Source organism: Lampris incognitus, chromosome 3 (assembly GCF_029633865.1).
Source record: "Lampris incognitus isolate fLamInc1 chromosome 3, fLamInc1.hap2, whole genome shotgun sequence".
NCBI classification, from domain to species: domain Eukaryota; kingdom Metazoa; phylum Chordata; class Actinopteri; order Lampriformes; family Lampridae; genus Lampris; species Lampris incognitus.
The window spans coordinates 90,627,351-90,654,116 of record NC_079213.1 but is presented as its reverse complement, the minus strand read 5'-3'; the positions used below and the strand labels follow the sequence as shown (position 1 = coordinate 90,654,116).

Genomic DNA, 26,766 nt, shown 5'->3' with positions numbered 1-26,766 from the left:
CTCTCTCTCTCTCTCTCTCTCTCTCCTCTCTCTCTCTCTCTCTCTCTCTCTCTCTCTCTCTCTCTCTCTCTCTCTCTCTCTCTCCTCTCTCTCGTCTCTCTCTCTCTCTCTCTCTCTCTTCTCTCTCTCTCTCTCTCTCTCTCTCTCTCTCTCTCTCTCTCTCTCTCGCTCGCTCGCTCGCTCCCTCCCCCTCAAGTATCCATGTCTAGATTCTGCCATTTTTGACATCACCAATAGCCCCCCACACATCAAACAAGAATACATCAGGGAATGCAAAGTCTCCCAAAACTGAGTCCAAGGCTTCTGCAAAATCATCAGGGTTTTTCTTGTCTTTTTCCTGCCTCCACTATGGTGGTTGCTGTGGGGTATAAAGGATACACCAGTGTAAAGATTAACAGACGTCAACCAATCTTTAGCCTAATTGCCGACCACAGAAAGGGTTGAAACTCTTTCAAGCCACAGCCAAAACGGCTTCCAGGTGGCCAAATGAAATCGGGGTCCTCTTTCTGTCCTGTTAATGGGTAAACCAGTGAAAATGGGCTATGTATTTGATACTTTACAAAAGTGCTCTGAAAATTAAAATACATTTCGATATTTAATCTATAAAGTACCAGAGAACTCAATTGCAATTTTCCTCTACCAATCAAATAGAGCATCAAGTCAAGTTACTTGCATAGCCCAAATTCACAAGGTAGTCCTGAAGGGCTTTACAATTAGTACAATATAAAACAATATATGACATACAACACCCTCTATCCTTGGACCCTTGACCCGAATGAGGAAAAACTCCACAAGAAAACCTTATCAGGAACCATGTCAGCATCAGAGTATTAAAACTTTAATCGCATGTGAATATCCAGGAATAAATTGAATATATATATACTCCTAGCAATGGTTGAATATATTCACAAAGTGCAAACATTGTTCACATTTTAATAACATTTTGTTACGTTTTTTACTTGACAACAAGGAGATCAGAAGGAGTTTGAGTGTTAATGGGCTATCTGGGCCTTCTGGTTGAACATATTGTTGGGCAGAGGATCTGAATGCTTGTCTGTGCTATGTTGTCCAAATGTCATATTCTGTGTTGTAAATTTGTAGAACAAGTCCAGTCATTGTAAAAGGCTCCAAATAAAACCCTCATATATTTTAAAGAATAATTGGTTTTGCAATCATGGGAAAGACCTTGGTCATGTCAATGGCATGCAGCCTTGTATATCTAAGCACTGTGTCTGTCTCAAGGTCTTGACTGTGCAAATGCCCTTTTAGGGAAGAGCCTCTTGTTCTGTACTGCCACAACCCCAAAAACAGAATAAACTGTACTGTCGGATCTGCTTTTCATTTTTCATCATGTCAGCTTGGTGTAAAACATATATAAAGATGGCTTTAAACATGGAGGCTTAGAGTTATCATGGAGACATGGAGGTTTTTTTTTGTAAACTTGTCAGAAATCATGACCTAGTTTCTCCAGATTATCTACAGACCTTGTTGTGAGCAGTTTCATGTAGGTGTAGTTCGATCTAAGAAAATAGTTCCTACATGACACTGCTCACAACAAGGTCTGTGGCTTATCTTGAGTAACCAGGTCATGATTTCTGGAAAGAGACATTGCTGTTAAGTTTTTCAAATATATTTCTGGCACTTTGAGAAACACTAGCCGAGAGCCATCCAGTTCCATTGTACTCAAAAGAAGGCAGACATCTCTACAGCCAATATCTCCAAAACTCAGCAACACACAAAACAACCTAGATAGATAAATAGCATTAAATGTGAGAGGAAAAAACGTGTATTTTGATTTTGGGGTGAACTGTCCCATTAAGTTAGCGAACAATATGACAGGATAATAAAGGTGCAAAATAGCTGTTGGACATTAGATGCATTTCGTCCATGATGCAAGTATACAGTCTGGATGGAAACATGCCATACTCCTCTTCTGTGGTTTATTGTGGCCCCACCGCTTTGTAGCTGTATGCTAACAGCAAAGCTATTACGATTTAAATATTTTCCAGCATATGAGTTTTGAAGATGATTGAGTCATCTTAATTTGCACCCTCAATTCATTTAAATCAGTTTATTTTCATTCATTCATTAATTTAAGCACCTTCCGCCCAATGAGCACTGGGATAGGCTCCAGCACCCCATGACCCTCATCAGGATAAGCGACTTGGAAAATGAACGAATGAACGAACGAATGAATGAATGAATGAATGAATGAATGAATGAATGAATTCATTTAAGTTTATCACCACACCCTCATGAAAAAAGTGTTGTGAAAATACATCCATGCTTCCCTGTTAGCCAAATAGGTCTTGCTTTACCTCACTTGCACATAACCCTATGTTTACATTTAAGGAAAATGTTAGCTTTTAATGCATAACTCAACAGGAGATCATCATTATTTAATCCCAACTTTCTCCTAAATCAAAGTACAAGCCCCCTTTAGCTAAAAAAAAAATTATATATATATGGTTTATAGAAAAGAAGAAAAATAACTGACTTTGCGCCTGGACACTAAATAAGCACTGGCTCACCTTATTTCCACCTTTCAGGGTAATGTGAGGCTTATGTGCATCTACAGGGCACAAAAGTCAGTGGGTGGTCTTACCCAGTTCCAGATCTCTGATCCCCATGTAATTCTCCAGCAGGTCATCCACCTTCTTGGTGGCCCGCTCTTCAAACTCATTAGGCTGCCACAAAGAAGGCAGTGAATTATGTTTAGGTCACAGCAACACTTTTTGAATTTACACTCCAAATATGGACACAGAGGTCTTTTACAGCAAATCCTACCATACCAGTTTACATCAGAGTCAAATATATCCAGATATCTTATTGTTTAACATCCGCCTTTACATTATACAAATATACCAAAGGAGATTAATGATAAGACTCCTAATGTACACAGTTCTGTAACTGCCAGTGGATGTAAGCTGCCTTCTGTGGACTCTAGCTCACTTGTAAGTGAATCAGTATACATGTTGATCCACTAAAGAAAATGTGAGTGAGTTAACAATGCTAGTAGTATTTGTTTGTGTGTGTTTGTGTCATAGGCCACATTTGGGAACAAATTTTGGACTTCAAACCAGTGGACAGGGGATGGCATATCTCATCGATTGCAAACTAGATTGGTGTATTTTTAAGTATTTGTGGGAAAGTCTGTTTTTATTTCAGGTCCTATTCTGACACTGGCCCATGGAGCAGAAGATTTCAGCAGAATCCTCAGCCTGGGGTGACTGGGTGGCGTAGTGGTCTATTCCATTGCCAACCAACACAGGGATCACCAGTTCAAATCCTTGTGTTACCTCCGGCTTGGTCGGGTGTCCCTACAGACACAATTGCCCGTGTCTGCGAGTGGGAAGCCGGATGTGGGTATGTGTCCTGGTCGCTGCGCTAGCGTCTCCTCTAGTTGGTTGGAGTGCCTGTTCGGGGGGGGGGGTAGCGTGATCCTCCAACGTGCTTCGTCCCCATGGTGAAACTCCCCACTGTCAGGTGAAAAGAAGTGGCTGGCGACTCCACATGTATTGGAGGGAGTATGTAGTAGTCTGGAGCCCTCCCTGGATCGGCAGAGGGGGTGATACAGCGACCGGGACGGGTCGGAAGAGTGGAGTAATTGGCCAAGTACAATTGGGGAGAAAAAGGGGGAAAAAACTAAAAAGAAAAGAAAAGAAAAGAAAAGAAAAAATCCTCCGCCTGCACACGTGGCTCATCTCCGCCTGCAGAGCTCACAATATAGGTTTTATTGACAGTTTTAATCTGTTTTGGGATCCTTGCTCCCTCTTCAGAACTGACCATCCCAACAGCCTGGGTAGCTGAATGCTAGTGGCCAACCTGCAGCATGCTGTACAGTCCTTTCCATGTGACTGTTTACATTCCACTCTTCCCTCTTGGAACCTATGTTTCCAACTACAGTGGCACCCCACAGTAGTGTTTTGCCTACTAGCTTCCCCCACTAACCTCATCTGTTTTCCCCATACAGACATATGAGGCATCAGGCACCAACCACACGACGTATTACGATGTGAACGGTATGTAGACCACAGTGTGCTAACTCCACTAGTTAAATCGGCTGTTTATACGTGCATGAACTGTCATAAGTTTGCCCTCTACAATATCCGATCCATCACCAGCAAAGCACCTCTGGTCAATGACTTAATCACAGAGCAAAAACTGGACTATTTATGTCTCGTGGAAACCTGGTAGTCACAGAACGACTTTCTACAGCTAAGTTCAACAACTCCTCCAGGATTTGTTTACATATGCAAACCGCGGTCTTTGGGCAGAGGAGGTGGCCTCGTGCTGATCTATCGCCATAGTATACACTAACACCACTCTCTACCTGATCAAGCTTCTTTTGAACTGCTGGCTGTTAAGTTCTATGGACCTACACCCATTATTGTTGCTGCTCTGTACAGACCACCTAAGGCATTGAATATTTTTATCACTGAACTCTCGACACTTTTAACCACCCTTAGTGCAATGTCTCTGAATATAATCCTAATGGGCGATTTAAATCTACATTTTGATAACACTGACAATATGTTCACTAAAGATTTTAAAACAATGTTAGATTGTTTTGATCAAACACAATATGCCAACTTTACAACCCATACCAAGGGTCACATCCTTGATTTAGTTTGCCCTTCCAGAATCATCCTCTGATGCTGGAAGGGCAAACTTCCAGCATCAGAGGTAGTTCAGCAGAGGTGATGTTATATCACCTCTGCTGAACTACTCATCTCTGACCAGATAGCTGTGTTATTCAACACCAACCTACTGCTCAGTAAATCAAGGGTGCATTGTACCATATCATACCGCAACATTAGATATATTAATCCAGGTGATCTCAGCAGTTTAATTACCTCAAACCCCATTCCTGCTACCACCTCCTCACTCCCTGATTTTATGGACTACCACAATGATAGTTTATCTTCTGCACTTGATACTTAAGCCCCCCTGAAAATACGGGTTCTCATTTGTCCATACTGCTCCCTAGTACATACCTGAACTATGTCAGCTCAAATCTATAGGTTGGCGCATTGAGAGGCTTTGCACTAAGACTGGACTTGCTGTTCATAAATAAATGTACTCGGATCATATACATTACCATTACAAAAATGCTCTTTCAACGGCTAAAAAACGCCATTATGCAAATATCATCAGTACATTTGGAGAGAATACTAGAACTCTCTTCTCCACAGTGAAAAGGTTAGTAAACCCACCTGAAACCAATATGAACAGTATCCTTTCTAATGTACAATGCTCTGCTTTTTTGAAGTTTTTCAACTCCAAAATTATTACCATTCATGAGCCGCTAGCCTCTGCTAACATCATGCAGACTGACTTACCCTCAGCAAGCGCCATGATCTGTTCCCATCCACTATCCTATGTGACTTCAGTCTTCCAACTAAAAATCACATTTTTGAACTTATTACTAAGTCTAGCACCTCCACTTGTCACTTGGATCCAATTCCCAAAACCCTAGTTAAAACATGTCTGCCCTCTATCATCTCCCTGATAACCTCCATCATCAACTCCTCTCTGTCCACTGCTACATTTTCCCTTCACTGAAGGTTGCCATAATCAGACTAACTCTGAAAAAAACCTGATTTAGAATTGAATGACCCCCCCAAAAAAAAAAACTACCGGCATATTTCCAATTTATTATTCATCTCCAAAATCCTTGAGAGGGTAGTTGCATCTCAACTCCAGATCTACCTTGATAACAATAATCTCTGAACAATTCCAATCTGGCTTTCACCCCAAACATAGCACAGAAACAACCCTGGTTAAGATCACCAATGGTCTCCTTTGTGCAGCTGACTCAAGTCTACTCTCTATCCTCATACTCCTTGACCTCACCACAGCCTTTGATACCATATCCCATCAGCTCCTCATGGATCATCTGGCTAGCATTGGAATTGGGGGAACTGTGTATCAGTGGTTTGGTTCCTACCTTATAGACAGGACACATTTTGTACAAATTCAGAATTACCGGTCAGAAAGTTTATAGTTCCTCGTGGAGTTCCACAGGGTTCAGTGTTGGGGCCACACCGGTTTATTATTTACCTCCTCCCTCTTGGCAACATCTTCCGCCACTATGGTACGCATTTCCACTGTTACGCTGATGATACACAGCTTTATGTGTCCACTAAGCCCACTTCCACTCTCCCCTCTAGTACCCTCACTGCTTGTCTCCATCATATACAGATATGGATGACAAACAATTATCTGAAATTCAACAGTAGTAAAACTGAGCTACTCCTCGTTGGCACTAAATCTTCACTCTCAATAACTAATATTTGCTCACTCCCCATTGCTGGAGCCGCCATACATGTCTCCTCTCAGGCTAAGAGCCTTGACGTTATCCTAGATAGTACCCTTTCCTTTTCCAGTCATATAAACAATGTCTCCCGGTTGCCTTTTTCCATCTTCAAAACATCTCCAGACTACACTCTGCTTTAACACAACACTCCATAGAAATCTTAGTCAACGCTTTGGTCACATTGATTACTGCAATGTGATCCTGGCAGGTATCCCCAACAAACATATTCACCGACTTCAACTCATTCAGAATCCTGCAGCATAGATTATTACATATCCAAAGTCCACTGAACATGTCTCCCCTGCTAATTCAATTACACTGGATTCCTGTGTAACTTCAAAATTTTATTAACATTCAACACTCTTAATAATCTATCTCCTCTTTATCTCACAGACCTCCTTCGGACTTACACTCCATCTCGCTCCCTGTGGTCATCACCAGCAAGTCTACTGGCACTACCAGCCATCAAACTCAGCACAATGGATGCCAGGGCCTTCTCCTATGCTGCACCTAAACTGTGGAACTCCATTCCTCATCACATCCGCTTACTAGACTACATTCCAGAATTCAAAACTGCTCTTAAAAGCCACCTGTTTAAACTAGCATACTCACTTTAACAGCATCAAATTCATCTTTTTTTAAACTCCTGCTGATATATGCTCTATTGCTTAATTGTGTTTTATTATTTATTGTACTATTTTTTTTACTGCTTTTTTTTATTGTATTTGATGTAAGGTGACCTTGAGTGTCATGAAAGGTGCCTTTAAATAAAGTGCATCATTATTATTATTATTATTTTACTATTATTATTATTATTATTATTATTATTATTATTCAATTTAGTTTAAGATTAGATTAAAAGTTAGGGTAAGGGTTGGGTTTAGGCATGTATCATTTATGGTTAAGGTTAGGGTAAGCCTTGAGGGAATGAATGAAAGTCAGTGCAATGTCCCCAAATATGTGTGTGTGTGTGTGTGTGTGTGTGTGTGTGTGTGTGTGTGTGTGTGTGTGTGTGTGTGTGTGTGTGTGTGTGTGTGTGTGTGTGTGTATGTGTGTGTGTATGTGTATGTATGAATACTCAGTTATGGACTTTCATATACATTAGAAATGTAGTAGAAATGAGCAAAGGACATAGGAATTGACAATACTTACACAGGAATTGACAATACTTACATAGGAATTGGAAATACTTACACATACGCACATACTGTGCGTGTGTGTTTGTTTGTTTGTGTGTGATTATGCAAGTTGTATGTTTGTAAGTGTACATTTTTGTGTGTGTACATGTTTGTCTCCAAGTGTGATGTGTGGTGGTTAAAGTGATCATTGGCCTTCTGAGTGTGTAAAACTCACAACTTCCTGGACTATCGCAGCACCCTTGGAACGCAGACGCAGGGTCTCCTTCCCATTGACCATCTTGCCCTCGCTAGACTTGGGCACCCTTGTCCTCATTCCAATCATGTCTAATCACACACACACACACACACACACACACACACACACACACACACACACACACACACACACACAAAGAGAGATAGAGAAATAAATAAAAATAAATCAGGTTGCACTGGTAATCTGTTGGGATTTGGCAATCTAAATGATTGTCTTGTATAACATATATAACATCTTGGATAGAGCTGAAGTTGGATGTCTGAGTTAGTCGTTGTAAAGTGATGTGGTCTATAGTGGAAACCTTGCATAGGTGTAAAAAAACCTAACAAATGGTGCTGATCACTTGCAATATCATCAACATATACAAACATTTCAAATAGGGTTAATTTAAATAGTCATATTGCTTGCATGGGACAAAAACATTAGCTTACACCACCAAGATTTACATAACAACTAGTTTCACTTCACAGCGTAACTAGTTTATTTCAGAAATGAACCCAAACTTCCCTGATATCTTTGCTTAGTATTGTGGCCAATGTTCTAAAACACTGACACAGATCATGGCAATGGCAATTTTATTCATATAGCACATTTCATTACAAGTAAGCTCAATGTGGTTTACATTAAGACACAAAATATAAAATATTGGCATAAACATGACATAAACATAGGTAACATCCATCCATTATCCAAACCGCTTATCCTGCTCTCAGGGTCACGGGGATGCTGGAGCCTATCCCAGCCTATCCCAGTCATTGGGCGGCAGGCAGGGAGACACCTTGGACAGGCCACCAGTCCATCACAGGGCCAACACATTTACACCTAGGGACAATTTAGTACGGTCGATTCACCTGACCTACATTACATGTCTTTGGACTATGAAAGGAAACAGGAGAGCACCCAGAGGAAACCCTCGCAGACACGGGGAGAACATGCAAACTCCACACAGAGGACGACCCAGGACGAACCCCAACGTTGGACTACCCTGGGGCTTGAACCCAGGATGTTCTTGCTGTGAGGTGCCCACGCTAACCACTGTGCCACCATGCCAAGATTAAAAACAATGCTAACAAAATTTGAACAATAAGAAGCCCCTCCATTTGTGGTGCTCTTCTTCCCTTTTTGGCTTGAGAGGATATGTGCCGAAAAATGCAAGCGTGACCAGCAAGGCCACACTCCAACACTTTTGAGATTAACATAGGTAACATAAACAATATAAATATAAGAATAAGTATGCGTAAAATGCAGAAACTGAATCAATGAAGCATACACACAACATACATTGAACATACCATGCAACAACTGAACACCCAAAAAATACAATCGAATAAAAACAGGAGTTTCCATTTCATTTATCGATTTGGTTATAGGTCATCAAATAGGCACATATAATCAACTGTGCAAGAAACAAGTGCTACCATACAGATACACACACACACACACACACACACACACACACACACACACACACACACACACACACACACACACACACACACACACACACACACACACACACACAGTAATTAACCATAAGCCTGGGAGAACAGGAAAGTTTTGAGTTTGCTTGTGAATGTACATGGTTGTGGCAGCTTGTTCCAGATGGCAGGACACACAGTGACTGAAGGCCCCCTCACCAGACCTGGTTGTAATTCTGGGTACAGCTAGATAGTAGCTTGGTGGCACGGTGGCCAAGTGGTTAGCGCTGTCACCTCACAGCAAGAAGGTCCTGGGTTCGACCCCGGGGTTGTCCAACCTTGGGGGTCATCCCAGGTCCTTTCTCTGTGGAGTTTGCATGTTCTCCCCGTGTCTGCGGTGGGTTTTCTCTGGGTGTTCCAGTTTCCTCCCACCATCAAAAAGACATGCATGATAGGGTTAATACACCTGTGTGTGCCCCTGACTGAGGCATGGCAAGACGAACTGGAGTTGGTCTCTGGGTGCTGCACGTTGGCTGCCCACTGGTCCTAGATACACAGCTAGGATGGGTTAAATGCAGAGAAGAATTTCCATATGGGGACCAATAAAGTATCACAAAATAAAAAAATGTAAAAAAAATCAAAACCTCTGCCTGATGACCTGAGAGGCCTGATCAGTGAGGAAGTCAGAAATGTACTGAAGAGCCAAACCATTAAGAACTTTATGGGCTATTAGCAGGATTTTTAAAGTGATTCTGCATTGTACCGGGAGTCAATGAGGTGACTTCAGCACCAGAGTAAAATGTTCAAATTTTCATGTAGGTGTAAGGATTCTGGCTGCTGCATTTTGAATGAGCTGAAGCCATCCTACTGACTGAATCAGATCATATCCAATAACATGTTATTTCATGAGTAATGGGATCAAGATATTTAATAAATCCCACAACAGTCGATAGAGAAGTTTACTGTCATTACAGGAATAATTTTTTCAGGCTACGTTGTCACATTTTGCAAATGTGGGACATCTCATTTTGGAATGAAACTGACGACAGGGCCAATACTGCTCTTCCAGCTTGTCATGGTTCATTATCAGAAGCTTTTACTAACAGGGCACCAAAAGATAATGTGCTTGGTCCTACTTTCCGTTATAAAGTATTCATTTCATTTAGCTAATTATCTATTTATTTTTGTTTTTTGTTTTTTTGGTTTGAGGTAGCCTGACTCATTGCATAGTGTGTGTGTGTGTGTGTGTGTGTGGACAAATACATCCGGATACTGAGACAATTGCATGACAATATGTCAGCCACAGTACTCAGTGGCAGTGGAGATGAAACGGAACCCTTCAGGGTTCACACTGGAGTCAAGCAGGGCTGTGTCATTGCTCCTACCCTGTTCTCCATTTTCATTTCGGCTATCCTCCATCTTATGGGTAAACACCTGCCACAAGGAGTCAAAATCATGTACAGAACCGACGGACAACTCCTGAACATCAACAGATTCAGGGCTAAAAGCAGAACCACCACCAGCTGCAGTATGCTGACGACAATGCCCTCGTAGCCCATTCAGAAGAGGAGCTACAGTGCAATATGGATGCTTTTGCCAAGGCATACAAGCAGCTTGGACTGTCCCTTAACATAAAAAAGACCCAGATCCTCTACCAGCCACCACCCAACACAAATAACACTGCTCCACCCCCAACTATCTATGTTGACAAAACCAGACTGGAAAATGTGGACCACTTTACATATCTCGGAAGCCTCCTATCCTCCAAAGCTAATATTGATGGAGAAATACACCACCACCTCAGTTGTGCCAATGGGGTTTTCTAAAGACTGAGAAAAAGGGTCTTTGAAAACCGTGACCTCCAGGCCAGGACAAAAATTCTGGTCTACAGAGCGATAGTGTTGCCCACCCTACTGTCCCTACTGTATGGATCAGAATCCTGGACCACATACAGCAAGCACCTGAAGGCACTAGAGGCACATCATCAGAGGTGCCTCCGAAAAATCCTCAAGATCACCTAGGAAGACAGACGCACTAACACCAGCATCCTGGATGAGGCTAACATTTCCTCTATCGCTGCCACCATCACCCAACACCAGCTCAGATGGACTGGCCATGTCATCCGTATGCCTGACTCTGGCCTTCCAAAACAAGTCCTATACTCCCAGCTTCTCACAGGACAACGTGCCCCGGGAAGTCGAAAGAAAAGGTATAATGATAACATCCAACTGAACATCAAAAAATGCCACATAGACCCTAAGACCTGGGAGGACACAGCAACCAACAGGGTGACCTGGAGAAAACTTGTCCAGGAAGGAGCTGCACTATATAATAATGATCTCCGCCGTGCTGCAGAAGACAAGCACAGACTCAGAAAGGAGGGAGTTTCCACCAAAAAGGCCCAAACCAATCCCACGACTACCACCGCCCACCCCTGCCCACAATGCACTAAAATATGTGGCTCCAGGATCGGCCTCTATGCCCACCTGAAGAGCCACAAGGACCAAGAAGGAGGACAGTCATACTCGACCCCGAGTGACCGCAGATGATGATGATGGTGTGTGTGTGTGTGAGAGTGTGTGTGTGTGTACATACACACAGGGTGTTGTGATGCGTCTAGTGCAGCAGTGTGTAGTTGGAGGGAAGGTGCATGTGTTCTTCCAACCCGCTTGTGTCCCTCCTGCCCTTAGCTTGCTGCCGCTGGCTAGCCTTTGTGGCGAATAGGGAAGCATCCTAGCGTGTAAGCCTTCCCTTGCCAGTACATAGCCTCTCCTTCACCAAGACTCCTGCCAGGCCTCCCCGTGGCCACACATGGTAACTGGGGTCTTGCGGCTCCAGGCTAACTTGGCAGGGGATCTCGGAGCAGCAGTGGGCCCCAGAGATATGGTGTGCAGGCACTGGCACCTATCAACCACTGCCCCGCTGCCTTGTGGGTGAGTCTGGAAGACATAAGGCTAAGGGAGCTTACCCCAACAGAAAAGCAAGCTGTGGCGGCACGCTTCGAGGCGGTTTCCGAAAAACTGGATTTCCGGCAGCCCCCTGCAGTTGTGTGGAGGTGCCGGTCGTCTAGGGATCCCCCTTGCCATCGGAACCATCTCCTCTACAATCAAGTCATGTGGCGTTGGGAGAAGCGCACCCCCCATGCCACTTTAAAAACCATCTCTGCGCAGGTATCTTCTGCTATCTGAGTCCTCAAAGGACCCACAAATAGAAGAAGATGGTCATCATCGGGCACGATGGACAACCAGCAAGCAAGCAAGTGTGTAAAATAAAACTCCCTCTCTTTACATGGATCAATAAAGTATCTTATATTTGTTGTTGTTGCTGTTGTTGTTGTTGTTGTTTTTGTTGTTGTTGTCATTCAGATATTCGTTTTCTTCTGTGAGGGCAAGTATGTGTCCTTCTGAGCATGGAAACATTAAATTTGGATATGATGTCCTATCCAGATGTGTACACTGTTATAGGGAAATGTCTTTCCCAAACGTTCCAGTTATACTGAGTCAGTAAAGAAGGATGTGGATGACACTGCGATAGTACTCCCACGGGGTCAGATTTCCCAACATCCACCTGGTGTTTTAGAAAGGAATTGTTGACATGGAAACAAAATATAAAATCAAATATAAATATACAAGCAGCAATTCAAGGGTTCAAGCCAACATAGACCATTAGAAGTTGAAAGCTTCAAAAGCTTAGTTAAAACTATCCACCAAGTTTGGTGATGCTTGGCCAAACTGTCATTGATGTATGGTCAAATTTGCACCAGGCCCATGGTCATGTTTGAAACTGGTGGCGCCGCCTGCTGAGCGATTTCAAAATAGTTGGTCGAGTTGAATGAAACGTTCAAGGTATGTTTCAGGTCCGTATGTAGACATATCCTCCAAGTTTTGTGATGACTGGCCCAACGGTTGTTGACTTTGGTCTATTTATGTGCTGAGCCTCACCCTTTTGAAGTTCATTGGTCAATATCTTGAAAGTAAAAAAGATATTAACAACCTTTATACAACTTTTGATAAGCTTGGTCCAGTATGATCAACAGAAAATCTGGTAGCAATCGGGTATAGGAGGAGATGCCAAAAATGTTCATTCATTCATTCATTCATCTTCAGCCACTTCTCCGGGGTCGGGTCATGGTGGCAGCAAGCTAAGTAGGGCACTCCAGATGTCCCTCTCCCCAGCAATGCCCTCCAGCTCCTCCTGGGGGATCCGAAGGTGTTCCCAGGCCAGATTGGACATGTAGTCCCTCCGGTGAGTTTGGGTCTACCCCAGGGTCTCCTCCCAGTTGGCTGTGCCTGGTAAACCTCCAAAGGAAGGCGCTCAGGAGGCATCCTAATCAAATGCCTGAACCACCTCAACTGTCTCCTTTTGATGCAAAGGAGCAGCGGCTCTACTCCAAGCTCCCTCCAGATGTCCGAGCTCCTCACCCTATCTCTTGGAAGAGTGGGGTGGTTGGCCGGGTACAATTGGGGAGAAAAAGGGGCAAAAAAATAAAATAAAAAATAAAAGAAAGAGTGTGACTGTGATATTCAGGTCAACACAAGAACAGTATTTGTTAAGCTGCTGGCGCCTTAACAAGTGAGCTGTAAAGAATTTGAATTTTGAATTGATCCATATATCACACAAAGTTCTTAACTGTTTGGCTATTGTTCCCATCTAGTCAGGCTCATTAATCAATATGTACTAGCACAGACTCTTTGTTTGGAAGATGCCGGTTGTCTCTCTACCCCTCGCGAGTCAAGACAAAATCACCACCAGGCAAGAGTCTTCTCTGGAATGAACTTCCAGATACGATCAGGGAAGTCGACTCCGGACATTTATGTCTAGACTCAAATCACATCTCTTTCCCACATCAGTCAGTATTCCTTAATTTTCCAGTCGTTTTGACTATGATCATTTGACAGTTTTTCACTTCTGTTGCGCTTTCCTTTTCATTTGCCACCTATTCTGTAGTATATCTCTTGCCTTCTGCAGTTATTTCACTTTATTTTATTTCACTGATTATGATGTATAAAGTGCATTAAGACTGCTGTGTGATAAATCCACTTTAAACAAATTTGAATTTGAAATTAACTTGTAAGAGTGTGTGTGTGTGTGTGTGTGTGTGTGTGCGTGCGTGCGTGTGTGTGCGTGCGTGCGCGCTTCCTTGTAAATTCTGTGGAACATGGCTTTACTGTAAATTCATTGGGTTTCTTGAGAATCGTTTAGTCTGGCCCCTCTCCACCACATTAAGGTGGCGATTCTCGGAGGGGGCTCGGGGTCCCTTTCTCTCCCATCATTTTCCCATGGCTGCTGCTCTTGTTACCCTTCTAGCTTGGTTTAAAGAGGGATTAAAATAGTCCTCAATGGGAGGATGAGTTTGTGGTCTTTTGGAAGCGGGCCAAATGGACATATGTATATGACTTTTCAGTTATGCATGTGAACTGTTCTATTCTGAGTGTTAGCCATGATTCTCTCGGGCCAGCTAAAACATACAGGATAATACTAATTCACTGGCTCTGTGTTGGTATTTGTCTCCAGAACCTTGTCAGTGCTCTCAGGATTGTTACTAGTGTGGGAGTGCAGGAATGAGGAGACGGAGAGATCGAGTTGAGTCAATTCCGTTTACTCGCCACACAAAACGACACCGATACAGCACAATCTCTCGTGGCAACCAGCTAACAGCTAGGCTGCTGCAAACATGTCTCCACCCGGAAACTCTCAGCAGTGCCCTACGTCAGCATTCTGAATGTCTGCCTTAAAAGAGCAGCAGCCCCTGGTGAATCTACCCTCATTTGTGTATCACCACACTAGCATATTAAATCATTTTGCGCATGAAACCTAATCCATCATATTCTTATATTCAATTAGCTAATGCTATGGTAATCATGGGGGCTTCAATTATTAATGGTCTTTATTTACTTGGATGAACCAATAAAGAATTTGATTGGCAGGTTTGTTCAGTGAAGTAAAGGAGGATTGTTCTGGTTTCTCTATTACCTTTATAATTAGCAAAAACTTGAACTGGAACTGTAATGTCCCACTTGACAAGCTTATGTTGAAGGTGTGTCAAATTGTTACGTCTTTTTTAAAACAAATTTTTAAACCTTTTGAGATCTTAGAAATATTCTGTGTTACAGAGGACCAGGCCACGTCAAATCACAGTCACTATACAGAAGAATCACATGAATTTGTGGAAAGTCCCATGTGAGCGTCCCCACACGCATTATTAATCTGATCAAATCACGTGTGTGGAGAACATGTGCTTTTCACACGAGATATGTGTAGCTTTGGAACCTTTGCACGTGGTAAAGTAACTTCATGTGACAACACAGTACACACGTGCACCACATGTACTCACACTGAACTCTCATGTGTTTTTTTTCTGTGTCGGGGAACTGCACCTTTGAACCTTTCACTCCTTAAGTTTAGTTGAGTGCAAAAATTGGATGCACGGTGGCCCAGCGGTTAGTGCTGTCACTTCACAGCAAGAAGGTCCTGCGTTCAAACCCTGCAGTTGTCCAACCCTGGGGGTTATCCCAGGTCCTCTCTGTGTGGACTTTGCGTGTTCTCCCTGTGTCTATGGTGGGTTTTCTCCGGGTGCTCCGGTTTCCCCCACCATCAAAAAGACATGTATTTAATAAAAATAAAAGACAATAAAAATCACAAAGACATGGGTTTAATACTCCTATCTGTGCCCCTGACTGAGGCAATGGAAAGAAGAACTGGAGTTGGTCCCCGGGCGCTGCACAGCGGCCGTCCACTGCTCCTAGCTACACAGCTAGGATGGGTTAAATGCAGAGAAGAATTTCCCCACGGGGATTAATAATGTATAGCAAAATTTTTTAAAAAGAGCATAAAGGTACTGTAAAGTGCTTTGAAATGTGGGAAATGTGCCTTACACCATAAACAACAGTATGCTAACCCATACTTGATTCGTTTTGCAGCTAGGAAGGGTAAACTGATGACAAATCATCTTTTTAATGAACAATTACATCCTTCTGAACATTGTTAGGTCTTGCACTCTGACGTTACACTAAGAGATTCGGATTAATAACAGGAAACATGTCTAAGGGTTGCTGACCTGGCTTCCTGCCTGATAAACAAGGGTGTGGTTGATGGAGCGTCTAGCCATTGACCACAGCCACCAATGTTTTATTGAGTCAGAAGATATTATTTCCATCATGGCTTCCCCTTTCTGTGTGACAGAACCAGATGCAATCAACAAGTCTCTTATTGCTGTACTGTAAACCGACAAAACCATTTTCAAAAAGGAAAGGGCGTCATGACTGCCTTGAGACTGTACCCCGGCTGAAAGATCATAGGGTCAGAGCCCCAAAAAGCTATGTGTGTCCTTGAGCAAGACGCTAAAGCCTCAGTTGTTCACCAGCTCTAAATGTGAACACCAGCTAATTCTCCATTATGCAGTTGAACTGGATAGAAGTCCCTGTGAGTGCTGCACCATGGCTAGGAAAAGATGTGGGGTCAACCAAGGTTCAGTTAAAACGAAACTGAAACTCATCTTAAAAACATAATTTATTTATTCAAATCACTCATGGCTTCATGAATAAGTAAAACAAAAAGAAAAGCGAGGCCATTCTTTGTTAACCAGTGGCCATATAGTCTTGCCAAAGTGCCGTTGAGCAAGACATGTAGATTCTACCTTTTCCCACACTGTAAGTTGTGTAAGCCGAAGTGAAGTGAAAAGTGAAAGTGCTTTTCAAATCCTCGCAACAAGAGAACACACAGGAAGCATTTCTTATTATAGTTCCCATTTCACTGGCCGGGTGATGTATATGTATATTACGAAGGGCATGACTTCATGTGGAATGTGTTTTGTGTGTGTGTGTGTGTGTGTGTGTGTGTGTGTGTGTGTGTGTGTGTGTGTGTGTGTGTGTGTTTGTGTGTGTTTGACTGCTTACAGAGCTGTAACCCCTGGGCTAGACTGATGTGGTTCCAGTGAACTCAGAGGACGGTTAACTTTTATCCTGACAACTGGGACTGTGTTGCAGTGCGTGGAAATCAACCCTGCATGGATACATTATCATGGGAAACATACACCGCTCCTGGCTTCAGGAAGACAAACGGGAACGTTTATATTCACATCTGCAGCGCTAAGATTGCACCAATTTGCTTTACTAGGTAAAGTGACATCTTGATATAGCTTTTAGGAAACCTTATTATCTTTATTGCACAGAGACCGTCATAGGTCTCTTTTGGCTGACTGCCTGGCAGGTCCCTGTAGTCTTCCCATGGAACCACAAAATCCCTTCGTTTTCCATCCAGACTATCGAGTTGTCATTCATTTTCTTGCCAGAGAAGGGAAATATGTCAAAACCAAAATTACTTTCACAGACATTTTCCTCACTAAGTACAAAGACGATCCAGGAAATCTTGGGGGCATCTTCAGGGACATGCCAGCCACTTAAGTGGTAACAGTACTGCATGCAGGCACAAATGGCACAGGCATAAAAGGACCTTACCCACAGTGTAACTCATTAGCCCCCAATTTTGTTTTGTCTTTTTTTTACCCTTTTTCTCCCCAATGGTACCTGGCCAACTACCACACTCTTCTGAGCCATCCCAGTCGCTGCTCCACCCCCTCTGCCGATCCGGGGAGGGCTGCATACTGCCACATGCCTCCTCTGATACATGTTGGAGTCGCCAGCCGCTTCTTTTCACCCGACAGTGAGGAGTTTCGCCTGAGGGACGTAGCACGTGGGAGGACCACGCTATTCCCCCCAGTTCCCCCTCCCCCCTGAACAGGCACCCCAACCAACCAGAGGAGGCGCTAGTGCAGCGATCAGGACACATCTGGCTTCCCATCCGCAGACACGGGCAATTTTGTCTGTAGGGACGCCTGACCAAGCCAGAGGTAACACAGGGATTCGAACCGGCGATCCCCGTGTTGGAAGGCAACGGAATACACCGCCACACCACCCGGACGCCCCCTTGTTTTAGTTGTCTACCTGAAGCAAATGCCATTTATTTCATCTTTTGGAGGTTACACTTAGTTTTTCCAGGCTAAAGCTGTCATCCAAGTACCTCAAAACAGACCAGAGCAGCAACTCAAAAAGAGATGTTTGCAACTCACCAAAAGCTTTCTTTGGCCCCACCAGTCGGAGAGTGAAGGGTATACCTCTGGGTTGCTCTTTGAGCATCTTGGCCACCTCGTAATGTCTGCACCCTACGATACTCTGGTCATTAATGGCCTCGATGTGGTCCCCAACGCACACCGTCTTCAGCCTGTCTATGGTGCTGCCTTCCTTTATCCTCTGCACAGAGTAAATTGGAAAAAATGTCAGAGTTGGAATATGAATGAAGGTGTGCAAAATGTCGAACTCAAGATTTTATTTCCAAAACCTCCTATTCCACTGTGGATCTTAACTTGGAGTGAAATGCCAAATAGCTCCAAAATATAGAGTACATGTCCCAAACATGTGTTATCATTATGTTCTCTGAGCTGAGTCAAACTGATCATTTTTACAAAGCAACCATGATCACAAACCTAAAACGGAAAATGAGCAACTTTTTAAAAAATTTTTTTTACTACTTTTATTAATCCCCATGGGGAAATTCTTTCTCTGCATTTAACCCATCCTATTGTATAGGAGCAGTGGGCAGCTCCAGTTCTTTTTTCCATTGGTCAACTTGACTTGCTAACTAAAAGTTTAACCTTTTTCATTCCAAGTCACAGCATTTTTTCCCCCTTTTCCACTGTCTGAACAGTGAAAAACATAAAGCTATATGAAATCCAAGTTTGTTTTCATGGCGCAGTCCTCTCACTTCCATTGCTTGTTTTTGCTGTATATTCACACAGGGAGGACAAATGTAAGGGGAGACACAGGAAAGGACATTATAGGTGGGACTTTATTTTGAGCCAGTGGATTCATGCCCAATTCCTGTCATCATTCAGGAATACTTTTCTTTTCTTTTTCTTTTTTTTACACATTCAAAGACATGTAGGTCAGGTGAATCGGCCATACTAAATTGTCCCTAAGTGTGAATGTGTGTGTATGTGTGTCGGCCCTGTGATGGACTGGCGGTGGCCATACTAAATTGTCCATAAGTGTGAATGTATGTGTATGTGTGTTGGCCCTGTGATGAACTGGCGGCTTGTCTAGGGTGTCTCGTCGCCTGCTGCCCAATGACTGCTGGGATAGGCTCCAGTATCCCCGCGACCCCGATTGGGTTAAGCAGCGTGGATAATGGATGGATGGATGACATTCACCTTAATGAAAGCATATCCGGCTCCGTTGTCTGTAATGGTGAGGCCAAGCGCGTCTTCGGTCTTGATGACTTCCACTTCTTTGGTCTCTCCTCTGACATGGGCAAAGATGAAGTCCTCCAGCCCGATCTGCCCCCCAAGCAGCTTCTGCATGTCCACCTTATGGGAATTCAGGGTGCAGAACAGGATCTGATTGAGAGAGATGAACACAAATGTTATGTAAGCACGGTTTTGCTTGTGTTAACTTTACCCATATTTTGCATGTTTATATTAAGCTTTCCCAGCAGGATAAGCGGTTCGGATAATGGATGGATGGATATTAAGCGTTCCCTTTACTGGATTTCTGCAGTATTTGCAAACTGCAAAAGAATACGCAAGAGAGCGAGCGAGCTTGACTACTGGGTCACTGCACCCTGGCAATATAGATGTACCTAAACATGCAAGTGTGACTGCAGTGCCTACATTTGACAGTGAAGCGATAGGTGAAAAAAACAACTCTGAAAAACAAAATTGGACAGAAGACAGCATCGTCTCTTACACCATGATTGCTTAAACCTATGCAAAATTCTGAGTATGTGTCCAAGTGAAACCACAAGGGTACCAATAACTTGTTAGAAATAACAAACCACTTGACAAATAGATTGGCAGATATTCTTTTCTATCTCATTATGACCCGGAGACTTAGAGGTTTTGTTACAAATCCAGCATTTTAAAGTGGGATATCCACTCTTACTCAATGGCTGATAGCACAACAAAACTCGATGACACTTTTGGAGAGGGAGCTTCATTCCCAAGGCTACTAAAATGTTTACTACACTTCTGCTTTAAATTTCAGGCTTTAAATTAGGAACACTAGCACTCTCTTAACATCTACAGGAAGCATTTTGAAGTGAGAACTGGTAATTATTAACCTTCTCTCCCCCTGCTATGTTGCTTATTTACATCATATCTTGTTGAAGTTATAGTAAAGTTAATTGTTAGTGCTTTCATGATGTGTTTTATTGCTTAAACTTATTATACGCCTACTTCTCCTGGAGGAGGTATCCCTCCTCCGTGGGTGTCATCTGTGTAGCCCCCTTTTTTTTGTGCTCAGATTTTCCTCATCCAAATTGAGGGTCTGGTCTTTGTGTAAAGGGTCTCGTCCATTGTCATCTACTGTTTCTTACTGTGGGAATGTAAAACCCTCTGAGTCAACCAGTGATCTTCGGCCTATATACGGCTCAATACAATTGACTTGATCCAAGATGATACCATGGATAATGATGGATTGGGATATTGGAAATAACGGCTAATTTCTGTCAGACTCTCCTATTTCACCATCTACTTCTCTCACGTTCTCTCCCAGCTCCATGATGTAATAACACAATCTCAACAACAGAGGGCAGTGTGATCCTGGAAAAGTACCCTCGCTGTTGTGGCCATTTTGGGACCCCAAATGGATATATGTCTCTCCTGAGTTCATAGTTTTGCTCCCATAAGAGATTGCATTCATTTAGAAAACGCGATCCTTAATTAACCCCAATTAAACCAAAGAAATCACGGTCCCTCTGGAGGACAATGGGTAATGGCAAAATCATAGTAGACAGAATCTTCTTATTTTATTTTTAGCCAGTGTTGATCTTTTAACATAAGGGTATGTTTGAGAAAGAACTCGTGAAATTTTGGGATACAAAATCTAATCATTGACCACAAAATTGTTTCCAATGTATCAGAGAAAGTGTTATGGGTGGGAGTGGAGTGGTGTGGAAGCTTAGCACAAAATCCCTATAACCCTCATTAATACACTTACATTTCAAGTACAGGATATGGGCTTGATTGTCTCGTTCCCTCATAAAATGTGTGTCACGGCCATCTCATGAAAAGCACAATACCATTCAAACCTTTTGAAGCAGCTAAGAGGATTTGTGCTCGGGTTTGCTCCCTTGGAGGAGTCTCAATTAGATTTTCTTCACGGTGATTCGTTTGGATGCCAATTCTGTAAAAGTGCAGCCCAAGGTCTTTCTTGGCAACTTACTTAAGCAATGCAATACCATAGTCCAAACAATATCAAGAAGACTGCTACACTCTGAGTTATCTGTGATAGCACTCATAAGCCTGTTTGACTGTAGTTCAAGGTCTTCTCTTACATGGCACACAAAAGGCTTGTTTTTCAAAATACTGCCCATTATTAGAAGCAAGTGAATGATTCATGACCCCAAGGTTTTTCTTCACTAGCTCCTAAAATGATAACTCATGTTGTGAAAGCCAAAAATTGTAAAATCTCAGAAGGCAATCATCAGGTAACCCCTCCAGGAAACCATCTGTACCATAAGGAGAGAGTCAATCTCTTGCACATATCGATGACGGTTTTTCTGATAAACTAGTCAAGGTTGCACTCTCTGGAATGTACATGGCTCCGTATCAATTCATCTTCACGGTCCTTGAAATCAAGCAGGTAATATCACACAGATAGGGTCAGGCTTTTACTGTAGCCTTTACAACACAGCTGATACGCATTAGATATTGTCAATGTCACCTCTCTATTATACTTTCTGTTTCCATGGTGGGCTACTGTAATATAACATGGTACTTTGAAGTGTTAAGGTGTGTGACTTTATGAAGGTTTGGCAGAGTGTTACGGGAAAACAGCATATCTCCACCACATGCTTTTCTTATAACGCCAATCTTTTCATCTCATCAATCTTTGGGACAGCATTTGCTTACTTTTAAGGCTTTAAATGGTATTGCTCCTTTATACATTTGTGATTTGTTGACTTGGTATGTCCCCCCTCGACTATTAAGGTCTGCAGATGGAGCCCTGCTAGGTATTCCCAGGTCTTGGTTGGTTACAAAGGGTGATCGGGCTTTTGCTGTTAGAGCCCCCACACTATGGAACGCTCTTCCTGCTGAGCAAAGACGAACTAAGCCTTTAGCTTCTTTTAAATCTCATCTTAAAACTTTTCTTTTTATGAAAGCTTTTACAAATATTTGATATTGGTTTTTATTTTTACTCTTATTTGATCTTACTCTTATTCCTGCCTTGTCTGGTTTTATCTGTTTTTCTGCGAAGCACTTTGTAAATTTTTTTTAGAAAGGTGCTATATAAATAAAATTATTATTATTATTATTATCATTATTTATAAAGTCTCAGTGCACTGAGACTTTACAAATGTAGTCCCAAACAAGTATTTAGCTTTCTTCACTGTATTCTACAATTGAATTCAAAGTGAAGAACACGTCGAGAGCAACTTGCAAGACATAAAGACAAAACACATGCGCTATATGGTAAATCTACCTGTTACTTACATAGAAATAATCCCTTATACTGTCTCTCTTCCACATTCATTTCATTGCCGAGCTCTTCTACCTGGTTTTCCTCTACCATACATGACCATTCCACAGTCATTACATTGTAGGTTTTTTAATTTTAATTTTATTTTATTTTCATTTTAATTTACATCCTGACAGGATGTGGAAGCGGGTCAGGCTAAGCTAACTGCTAGCCCATGCAGACCGGCAGTTCCGATAACACAGAGGGCGGTGTGGCGTTGACTGTGTTTTTGGTGTCATCGTGTGGAGTGCGGGGAGGTGTGTCGAAGGTGTCTGGCTGGGAGAGCTGGTGTTTGATTGGCTGGGGGAGCCTGGTCTGCTGCATCCGGTGGGCCCAAGGACCACGGCTCTGCCTTGCGCTGCGCCCAAAGAGGAAACACCGAGGGCAGTCTGACAGGATGCAGAAGCAGGGCAGGCTAAGCTAACTGCTAGCCCATGCAGATCAGCAGTTCTGACAGTCATCCTGGCTGGTGTTCGCTCTCTTGGACAGTGATTTTTTTTATTTTTATGTTGGATATATGTGTTTTTGTAGTTTGGGGTTTTTTTTTTTATATGTTGGATATACACTACCGTTCAAAAGTTTGAGATCACCCAAACAATTTTGTGTTTTCCATGAAAAGTCACACTTATTCACCACCATATGTTGTGAAATGAATAGAAAATAGAGTCAAGACATTGACAAGGTTAGAAATAATGATTTGTATTTGAAATAAGATTTTTTTTACATCAAACTTTGCTTTCGTCAAAGAATCCTCCATTTGCAGCAATTACAGCATTGCAGACCTTTGGCATTCTAGCTGTTAATTTGTTGAGGTAATCTGGAGAAATTGCACCCCACGCTTCCAGAAGCAGCTCCCACAAGTTGGATTGGTTGGATGGGCACTTCTTTGAGCAGATTGAGTTTCTGGAGCATCACATTTGTGGGGTCAATTAAACGCTCAAAATGGCCAGAAAAAGAGAACTTTCATCTGAAACTCGACAGTCTATTCTTGTTCTTAGAAATGAAGGCTATTCCATGCGAGAAATTGCTAAGAAATTGAAGATTTCCTACACCGGTGTGTACTACTCCCTTCAGAGGACAGCACAAACAGGCTCTAACAGGTACTATTTAATGAAGATGCCAGTTGGGGACCTGTGAGGCGTCTGTTTCTCAAACTAGAGACTCTAATGTACTTATCTTCTTGCTCAGTTGTGCAACGCGGCCTCCCACTTCTTTTTCTACTCTGGTTAGAGCCTGTTTGTGCTGTCCTCTGAAGGGAGTAGTACACACCGGTGTAGGAAATCTTCAATTTCTTAGCAATTTCTCGCATGGAATAGCCTTCATTTCTAAGAACAAGAATAGACTGTCGAGTTTCAGATGAAAGTTCTCTTTTTCTGGCCATTTTGAGCGTTTAATTGACCCCACAAATGTGATGCTCCAGAAACTCAATCTGCTCAAAGAAGTGCCCATCCAACCAATCCAACTTGTGGGAGCTGCTTCTGGAAGCGTGGGGTGCAATTTCTCCAGATTACCTCAACAAATTAACAGCTAGAATGCCAAAGGTCTGCAATGCTGTAATTGCTGCAAATGGAGGATTCTTTGACGAAAGCAAAGTTTGATGTAAAAAAAATCTTATTTCAAATACAAATCATTATTTCTAACCTTGTCAATGTCTTGACTCTATTTTCTATTCATTTCACAACATATGGTGTTGAATAAGTGTGACTTTTCATGGAAAACACAAAATTGTTTGGGTGATCCCAAACTTTTGAACGGTAGTGTATGTGTTTTTGTAGTTTTGTCATTTTTTTCCTTTTTTTTTCTTGTAGTTTGGATAAATTCTTTTGCCCTGTGATGGCCTGGTGGCCTGTCCAGGGTGTCTCTCTGCCTGCCACCCAATGACTCTGGGATAGGCTCCAGCATCCCTGCAACCCTGACAGCAAGATAAGCGGTTTGGATAATGGGATGGATGTATGGATGGATATATGTGTTCCTGTAGGTTTTCGATATGTTTTTGTCTTTGTGTTGCACTGCTGGGGGAGACAATATTTTGTTTCATTTCATGTAGTATGCAAGTACATGAAATGAAATAACAAATAAATGTTCCGGATTCCTGATTTTATTTCTTGGTCACTGTGGCTTTAGTCTTTACACTCTCACCAATAGATGCTTGTTATGACGGCGATTTCAGAGTTTCAGCTAAAGTTCAAGCTTATTTTACTCCTTGTAAATCACCCTGGATTAAAGCAAAGGGCAAATGCATTCAATAAAAGAACTGCAAAAACAAGCCCCGTTTGCTTACACCACTTTCCATTGTATCATCACAGCAGCCTCTACCTCAGGCAGCCCATGATCTTTGGTTGCAGTTGGCATTGAGAACAGCATCAGGCTGCTGTGTAGATGGGCCAGTCCTGACCTACTAAAAAGTTTATTCAGTAGATTTCCTCTCAAAGAATCGAGCCCTGCATGCCAGCTGTCTGCTGCAACTTCACTGCAAGAGTACATTTTGAATTCAGTGCTGTACTAGAAAGTATATGCAGGTATGTACCAACACACACTGGTACATACTCATTTTGGGGAACATACTGTTGTCTCCTGAAGTACTTAAGTACTGTTTAGACACAGTCTTCTTGTTTCGTGGAGTCAATTAATTTTGTCAGAGCGGGCGTCATATTTTCCAAATTATGGATATTTAATTTTAAATTATAACTCTAAATTCTACAGGTTCCCTGAAATCTGCTGCCATCTTCGAATGTAATAATATCATGGCTTCTGTAATTATTGTATTTGAGTAGTGTCACTTTTTGGACTATTTCCAAATTTTAATACTTAATCATTCCGTTTGTGTATTCAAGCACTTGATTGTTATTTTTCTAGAGTAGTAAACCCAGTGAGAATCTGTGTGCAATAACAGTGACTTTGGACTTAATGTAAACTTTCCATAAGACACCTGTGTATGGTTACTTTTTCAGCTCATGTTTACAAAACTAAAACTTTGTGCTGATTGTGGTGGCTATTTAAAATATTTTAAAGGCACTAAGCAGAACAGATGGTACGCTAATTTTTAAGGGCAGGGAAGGGGAAAAGTACACCAAAAAAACCACATAAAAATTCTCACTCAAACATTGAACTGAATTAGCAGTATTTCTACATGAGTAAAACTTGTCGGTATTCTTCCCACTTCTTGAGTTAGGTGGTGTGGTCTGATGTAAGGGCCATTTTCACTCTATCAACATGATCCATTGTCTTCTGTGTGGTGCTTACTGACTAAAGATCATTATCTGGCTATTTGGTCCAATTATTTATCCTAAACGAGGATCATATGAGTGCAGAGTCTGGCAGAAAGTCTGGCAAGGCTAGACGATCGTCTACAGTGCATCATGGAAACAAGCCTTAATGGAAACCTAACACCTTCTTCCAGCCGGCCTGTCGGACCACAAATGCAAAGAGGGGATGAAAAGATCCATTTACCTGCATTTTCTTACAATAATTATCATTGACATGAACTACCATAGTAGTTATCTGATTGTATTTACCACATTAACCAAAAAACAGCTCTAGAATGTTTTGTACCTCTGAGGAGGAGATGTTAAACACTTCAGCAATCTTGGCGTACAGCTCCTTGACGTTAGTAAATCCGTGAATGCGGCCTGTTGGACTCCCATGGGCCAGCTGGGTATGAAAGATGAGCCTGGGCCTGGGATATTCTGGTGGCCCTGGCGGTGGTGGTGTTGGAGGTGGTAACGGTGGCGCTGAAGGCTCCACAACTTCCTGCGGCCGGCTGTCATTCTGAGCCTTCTGCTCCTCTGAGGCCCTGGCCCCCGCCGCCTTCGAGTCCTGCGGGCTCATAGCCTCCCCGTTCTGCATCAGCCCCTGCTTCGGTGTTGTCCTCCTCCGGAAGCCCTGCTGGTGTACTGCTCTGGCCTGGGCACAGAGAGACACTGTCCTTCCCCCTTACGTGGAACGTCCAACCTACCAACAACCCGTCCAACCAAGCAGCCACCGGGAGCTTTGTGGCCCAGGGTGCTACTGAATTAATCATAAGGGCAGTCAGGTAATGACAGTCCGAGGTAGCCTGCCGGGCCCTACCAGGTAGAAACCCAACACCCTTTGAGCTGAGGATCATATGCATGACATCTGAGCC

The 26,766-nt window shown here is 42.7% G+C and overlaps 1 protein-coding gene across 1 annotated transcript; it reads right to left on the bottom strand.

Annotated features, from left to right (window-relative positions):
- Positions 1-205: 205 nt before the first annotated feature.
- gipc3 (GIPC PDZ domain containing family, member 3) lies at positions 206-26,489 on the bottom strand. The gene is given in 7 exon segments (XM_056277763.1): positions 206-334; positions 336-358; positions 2,606-2,687; positions 7,673-7,782; positions 18,200-18,380; positions 19,337-19,522; positions 26,196-26,489. Coding segments are annotated over 7 exon segments (1,005 nt in total).
- Positions 26,490-26,766: the final 277 nt, after the last annotated feature.